This window comes from Passer domesticus, chromosome 17 (genome assembly GCF_036417665.1).
Source record: "Passer domesticus isolate bPasDom1 chromosome 17, bPasDom1.hap1, whole genome shotgun sequence".
NCBI lineage: Eukaryota > Metazoa > Chordata > Aves > Passeriformes > Passeridae > Passer > Passer domesticus.
This window is the reverse complement of record NC_087490.1, coordinates 8,542,205-8,549,273: the sequence shown is the minus strand read 5'-3', so window position 1 is coordinate 8,549,273 and position 7,069 is coordinate 8,542,205. Positions and strand designations below refer to the sequence as shown.

The 7,069-nt window shown below is 51.2% G+C and overlaps 1 protein-coding gene across 2 annotated transcripts in view; it reads left to right on the top strand.

Moving 5' to 3' along the window:
* The first annotated feature begins 1,740 nt into the window (after window positions 1-1,740).
* Window positions 1,741-7,069, top strand: part of ULK1 (unc-51 like autophagy activating kinase 1) — a 75,583-nt gene continuing 70,254 nt past the window's right edge. Inside the window, exons 1-4 of one of the 2 annotated variants that reach the window (XM_064392141.1) lie at window positions 1,741-1,938; window positions 2,079-2,276; window positions 3,079-3,171; window positions 3,267-3,308. In XM_064392141.1, coding sequence (XP_064248211.1) covers window positions 1,885-1,938; window positions 2,079-2,276; window positions 3,079-3,171; window positions 3,267-3,308 — 387 coding nt within the window. In that variant the 5' untranslated portion in view covers window positions 1,741-1,884. The remainder of the gene's footprint in view (window positions 1,939-2,078; window positions 2,277-3,078; window positions 3,172-3,266; window positions 3,309-7,069) is intronic. The other variant, XM_064392140.1, reaches the window with a different exon arrangement.

The window sequence follows — 7,069 nt, the reverse complement described above, 5'->3', positions numbered from 1 at the left end:
ACTGCCATTTAGTACACACTATCATTTCCCCACTAAAATTTTAAGTGGAGGAATGTACCTGAACACCAGCTATGTAGGAACCAAGGACAACAGACTAGGAGCCAGATAGCGTATCAGACAGCCACTGCCTTAGCGCAGATAACACGTCCTGACGCTGTGAAGTGCTTTGTGTGCCCAGCTTGTGCCGAGAAGGGTGATAACTGCAGCCACCCCGCGTCACAACACCGAGCACCCTGTGTGCTGGGTGTCTGCAGAGCTGCTGGCATCACCGCACCGCGTGTTTGGAACTGCAGCGCTGGCACAGGTCAATACCTGGGTCGATACCTCACAGTTGGGTAAAAAACAAACTTCAGGCAAAGCGTGCGAGCAGCGGTGCTGCCCACGAGGAGCGTTGTTTTCTCTGCATTGGAATTTGACGTTGTGATAAGCGTACAAACAGGAGCGAGTGCGCAAGTGGTGTGGGTGCTGCCAGGGCTGCTGGATTTGGGCAGCCTGGAGCAGAGGATGGGCAAACGTGTGAGAGGTTCCCGCCACGGGGGAATGACCGTGAGCCCACACCCACAGGGCAGAGCTTGTGGGTCACTGCACAGCAAGAGATGGGATGGCCAAACCACACACCAGGCTCAGGCTGGGAAAGGTTTCTTATCGCAGCAGTGATTCCATGCCGAGCTCTGGAGCAGGATATCGAGAAGAATCTGTCAGAGGAGAGCTGCATGGAGGCACCCTCGGGCACTTCTGGAGGCCTGGCTGGCTCCCCATGGAGGAGCCGTGGTGCTCTGGCACAGGAGCGGGTGGAGAAGGGCCAGAGCCTGTGGAGGAGGAGGTGGGCTATGCTGGGAGAGAGGAAGGGGTGCTGGGGATGCTGGGGCTGGGACACTTTATGGGTCCTGGGCTGAACTTCACCCCAACCAGACCCATTTGTTTAATTGGTTGAAACATCAGCTGGTCTGTTCAGCCTGGAGGAGATGGACAGGAGACCTCATTGTGGTGTACAATGTGGGGTTGGGAAGGGAAGTGAAAGGGCAGGCACTGATCTGCGGTGACAGTGACAGAACCCCAGGGAATGGCCTGAAGCTGTGTCGGGGAAGGTTCAGGATGGATGTTGGGAAAAGGCTCTTTGCTGGAAGGTGACTGAGCACTGGAACAGGCTGCCCAGAGAAGTGGTGACCACCGAGCCTGACAGAGCTCAGGAAGCATTTGGACAATGCTCTCAGGCACGTGCTGGGATTCCTGGGGCTCTGCCGTGCCGGCCCAGGAGCCGCACTTCAATATCGCTGTGTGCCCCTTCCAACTCAGAACATCCCATGATTGTGTGACCTCCCAGCGGCCCGGGCGGGTGGCTGCCAGGAGCCCTCCCTGCCCTGCCCGGCCCGGCCGCGGCAGCGGCAGCGCGGCGCTGACTCAGGCGGGCGGCAGGCGGCGCCTTTAAATGTGCCGGGCCCGGCCGCTCCGCCTCAGGTGCCGCCGCCGCCGCTCTGCCCGCCTGCCCGCCGCCTCCCCCGCCGCGCACCGCGCCTGCGCCGCCCGGCGCGCCCGCTCCGCTCCGCACAGCTTTGTCCGGGCCCGGCCGAGCGAGCGGCGGCTCCCGCGGAGCGACCCCGGCCCCGCGACCCCGGCCCCGCCAGCGCTCACAGCCGGGGGCGCGGGCGGCCCTTAAGGTGGATCGCGCTTAAGGTGGAGCGCTGCCGTGAGGCGGACCGGGCGTTAAGGTGGATCGCGCTTAAGGTGGACTCTCGGCGAAGCCGCGCCTGCCGGCGGGGGGGCCGGGGCTCGGCATGGGGAGCCCCGCCTGAAGCGGGGCCCGAGGAGCCGCGCCGGCCCGGCCCGAGGAGGAGATGGGGGAGGCCCGCTGCTGAGGAGCCAGCTTCGCCCCGGCCGCTGACAATGCCCGGCTCCCGGCCGCTCGGCAGGAAGAGGCAGCCCATGGACGAGGGCGAGGTGGGCAGCGCAGCCCGGCGCGGAGCTGCCGGGGCCGGCGGGAGCGGGGCTGCTCCGGCTCCCGACCCGCTCCGAGGGGGGCGGTGGCGGGGGGCACCCCCGTCGCGTTTGGATTGGGAGAGGTTTAATTTTCTTTAAAGGCAGCTCCTTCATCACCGCCATCCTCCTCCTCCTCGTCCCTTTGCAGCTCTGAAGCCGTCCCGGCCGCAGCCTGCCCGCCGGCCCCCGGGACCCCCCGGCGCAGCGCCATGGAGACGGTGGGAAAGTTTGAGTTCAGCAGGAAGGACCTGATCGGGCACGGAGCCTTCGCCGTCGTCTTCAAAGGCAGGCACAAAGAGGTGAGAATCCCTGCTTTTTATTTCCACCCTCCCCGCTTCTGCTTTTCATTTATTTATTTATTTCCTGCCCTGGGCCGAGCTGGGGGCAGCGCGCCCCGGTCGCCGCATCCCCGCCGCAAGCGGCGGCTGTTGTCAGCCTGGGCATCACCCCGGGCTTCTTGGGGTGCTTATTTTTATTTCTTATTGTTCTCCTTGGAGTTTCTTCCAAGCAAGCGTGTGTCCCGGCAGGTGCTTCACCTTGGGGCTGGGAGGCCGACAGCTGCCTGTGGGGTGCCCACAGAGACACCCAAAACCTGTCCCCACCTCCAAAACAAGGGAGAAAAAAATCCCTACACACTATCTATGAAAAGAACTCTTTAGTTTGTTTGGGATTTTTTTTTGTGTGTGTGTCTGTGAAGTCTTCTCCTTCTCCACTTAATTTTTCCAGGAGGAGGAGAAATCTCTTACTGGTAAATAAAAGGAAACCAATCCGGCAGTGGATTTTCCATCATTAGTGCTTGGGATAAGCCACGGCTCCCACAGTGCATTTATTTCTAGTGATTAAATAAGAGGATAATCATTGTATGAAGTAGTAACAAAAACCTAAACCTTGGGCTTTTCTCCTTGGGCTGACAAGGATAATTCAGGAAAGGGCAAGTCTGAACAAGTACGGAGAAGGCATTAGGATGTGAAATGAGAGGCCTTTACCGTCCTGCATGACACTTCTTTCGGTAGTATTTGTAATCTGTTAAGAGGCTGCTTATCCTAATGTGAATGAATGGTGAAATTTACATTTGTTTGTGTTATTTACGTACTGTTTCAGAAACCTGAGCTGGAAGTAGCTGTGAAATGTATTAACAAGAAGAACCTTGCAAAATCACAAACACTGCTCGGCAAGGAAATAAAAATTCTTAAGGTAAAGGCAGACTGACTTCTTTTCTTCAGTCTTTATTCTATATGCCCTTTGTTGCTCCTAGCTTATGGTATTTATTTTTTTTTTACTTTTTCTAGGAATTGAAACATGAAAACATTGTTGCCTTGTATGACTTCCAGGTAAATACATTCAATTATGTCAAAGCATTCTAAATTTGTGAGAAGTTGAATGGAGTTTGTGAAATTTCACTTTTTAACAAGTGCTTGTAGTCTGTTGTGTACTTGGCACAGGAAGGGGGTGGGGGGTAGAGAAAGCCTTCTGATAAGTTAGGGAAAGATAAACACAGCAGATCATGTGTTAGTTGTTGGCTGGACCACACAACTCATGAGCAGTTGGGAATTGAGGTGGGACCTTCTGCTCCAGGATGTTACACAGTGAAATGCAGTGTGGTGAATATGCCCATGCTTTTAAGTTCTCAAAATGTTAGAAATAAAATTAACAGTAGTTATTTTTGGCATGCCCACTTCTTTGTTTTCTTTCTCTGGTCTGGATACCTTCCCTGGGAAAATTTCTTTTTCCTAGGCCATGTAAAAATAGTGCAAGCATGACTTTGTAGCATATGATTGTCTTAGCTCCAGAGGATTTTAATTTGCATTTTTCTGTTGTCCTTGTGGTCGTCACTAAGTGTTAAAACTTGCAGCAGACATTTTTCCTCCAAAGCCAGCCCCGAACATCCAACCTAGAGGGGCTCAAACCGATCTGCTGCGAAACGCAAACCATCCGACGATTTTTAATTTATTTTTTTCCCCTTGATTATTCCCTTAAATCCTGCTTGGTAACGGGGCAAGTTTTCCTTGCGAATGCTTTTTTTTTAAAAATAACCCCGCGGTGCTCGGGGGCGAGTGCCCGGCCCTGGCGCGGCTTATCGGCGGCAGCCCCGCCGCTGCTATCACGCGTCCCGCAGGCCGCCGTGTTTGTTGACATTCCTCCTCCTCCTGCCCTGGATTGGCTCCGGTGCCTCCGCGTCAGCCCCGGCGGTGAGTGCCAGCCCGGCCGCCGGTGCCTGCTGGGTGCTGTAGTCCGTCGGTGTCACCCCGGTGTCACCGCGGTGTCGCGCAGCCCCCGGCTGGCTCTGCAGGGCTGCCCTGGAGCGGGGTTAATGCCTGGAGATGTTTTGGAGAGGGGATGTGAGGATTGCTGCTGGAGCTCTGCTGGGATAGCTGTGCCCTGCTGCTGAGCCAGCCCTCGGAGCTGATCTGGCGAAGCAGCCTTTGGGCTGGTGGGTGCTGCAGAGTAGCTGGGAGAGCTGGCACAGCCCCCTTGGAGCACTAGATCTCACAGTTTGGGTGTTTTAGTGTTTTTTTATTTTATTTTTTGGTTTTGGTTTTGTTTTTTTTTTTTCATTCTCTGTACCTTCCCAGTTTGCTTCACAACTTTTCACTTGAGAGAGCGAGTGGCTGCTCCTGCGCTTCATAGTCTGCACTTGTATGAAGCGTTTATGCTTACTGAGACCTTTCAGAACTTTTTGTTAGATTCCCCTCCCTGCTTCAAGTTACTGCTGAGTAGGAAGCAGCTCAAACGTTTTCTGCAAAAGGAGCAGTTTCATCACTGTAATAATTATAGAAATGTGTTTTTCTCCTTTTGTGATGAGCTTTGTCAAATTCTGTGTTTAGCAGTGTAGTCTGGTGAGATTTTTAGCAAGCAGTTATGTAAGATACCACAAAACAGGAACTTAAGAATGGTCCAGGGCTCAAGGCATGCCCAGGTTTGTGCTTAGTACCAGCTTGTCATACAGTCCTTGTATGACCTGGGTAATTTGATTTCTCAGAGAAAATGAGATTATTTAGGGGGCATTGGGTGTGGATTCTCCTCTGGTGTCAGGTGATCTATTACCAATCTGCTGCAGTTAACCCACATATGTTGTGTGTTCAGTGTGTCTGAATGTTTGGCCTTGCTCTTGTGTCTGCTTAGGGGTTGTGTGAGAGTAAATTATCTGCAAAGGTAAAAGTGCAGGTCTGTGGAAGGCTGATTTCTGCCCACCTTTCCTTACTTTGTGGAAAAGACTACTACTTACATTGCTCCCCTGATACCAGACCAGGAGCTTCATTCATAGCTGCATATGTATTTATCCTCAAAAATACCATATTTGCAGTTAATTGAATCCTTACTTGTAGGCTTTCTAAAACAGAAGATGTTTATTCTTGCATTACAACATAGAGCAAAAGGGAAAAAAATACTTCCTGTGAAACTTATTGTTGCCCTGTAGCTTTGTCTGTCATTGCATTTTGTGTCCTCCCTTCCTCTGCACTGCCTGTCAACAGTGACTCTGACTTTTACTCCTGTGTTCTTGCACACAAGGAAATGGTTACCAAAACCACAGTGGCTGTAAGCGAGTGATTACACCCAATGATGCTTTCATTTGCATTTTCCTGGTTAAAAACTCATGTTAGCCAGACCTCTCACAACATGAGATTTTTGATGTAAGGCTAGATTTGCTGCAGACGAACACTTGCAATACTGACATGTAGTACTGACAAGCAGCTCTCATCCTGGCACCCTTAATTTATCCTTCAAATCCAGGAAAATTGCTGTGTTCCTTCTCATTTCACAGATCTTTGTGATACTGGTTCATAAATAATGACAAAATAAGAAACTTCCTAGGAATAAATGATTCTGATGAATGTTTAGTCTGTAAAAGTGCAGTGACTGGACCTTTATGGATCCCCTTGCTGGAGTCCTTAGAGCAGCATCAGTACATGAGAATGGCTCACAAAATGAAATATGCATATTCCCATTATTATGTGCTCTCATATTAATGAGAGGTAATGTTAATAGTTTAGGAGCCTAATGCAAGAACCCCTGCTCAAAAAGAGGAAAAATCTTATTGTACCACATTTCTAAAAGTGCTGTCTATTTAGTGTCTGTATGGAGTTGTGGTGTGGGTTTTTCCAGGCACAGGAGATGTTTGGCAGACAGTAAAAGCTGTATTTCACCATGTGTGGGGTGTATTAGTTGCTGCTGAGCACTACCTGACCCCTCAGCTGGCTTGCTGGGGTCCCCAGTCTGCAGCAAAGGGGAGCAGAGTGCTCCAGAGGGACATCTGGGTACCAGAAGTCCTTTTACTCTGACAACAGCCAAATGAGCCCTTGTTCCTTAAGGTGAAAATTAGTAACAGCAAATGATGGTTCCTGCCAAAGGAGGACTTGGTATGGAAATAAAGTTTCTTGGAAAACTGATTTCCATGACTCTGACTGAGGATCAGCTCAACTCTTCGTGGTCATTGACAGGGAAAGCTTAGCACATGTGGTCTGGTGTGTGGGGTTTGCTTTGGTTTCCTTTGTGTCTCAGGACATCAAATCTGTGAGCAGAGACCACTTGATTAGCTGAGGAGGTTGAATGGTAGGATGGGAACCCTTGAGTTGTCAGATCCTGGGAGCACTGTGTGCCAGAAAATTTCTTCCAGCACTAGGCAGAAGTTCCTACATACACAGCTAAGATCTTTGGGCAGTGGGAGATTCTGGGTGTCTTTCCCTCCCTGTTCTGTGCCGGCTGCCCCAGGTTTAATAGGTGTGAGGTGAAGATTTCATATGTGGCTGTGTTGGTGCTAGGGCAGAAAACCTGCTGAATCTGGACATGTCATGCTTTGGATATTAGAAAGCATTTTCCTGTGTGAAATAAGAAGGATTATTTTACTGACAGATTTTCCCTAGTTGTGAGCTGAACTTGTTTCTTAAAGCAGCCTAGCTGTGCCTGTGCTTGAGTGGATATCAGGTGGTTTTTGTGTTAGGTTTTCCCCCCCAGTTTCTGCACGGGTGGGATGGACAGCTGTTAAAGTCACATGAGACACTGTGCTGTGATGTTTCTGGCTCAGCCTATGTTACCTGAGGGTCTGCTTTCTACAGTTTGGTAACAGGTTGGTTTATTATACTCACCAGTTTGG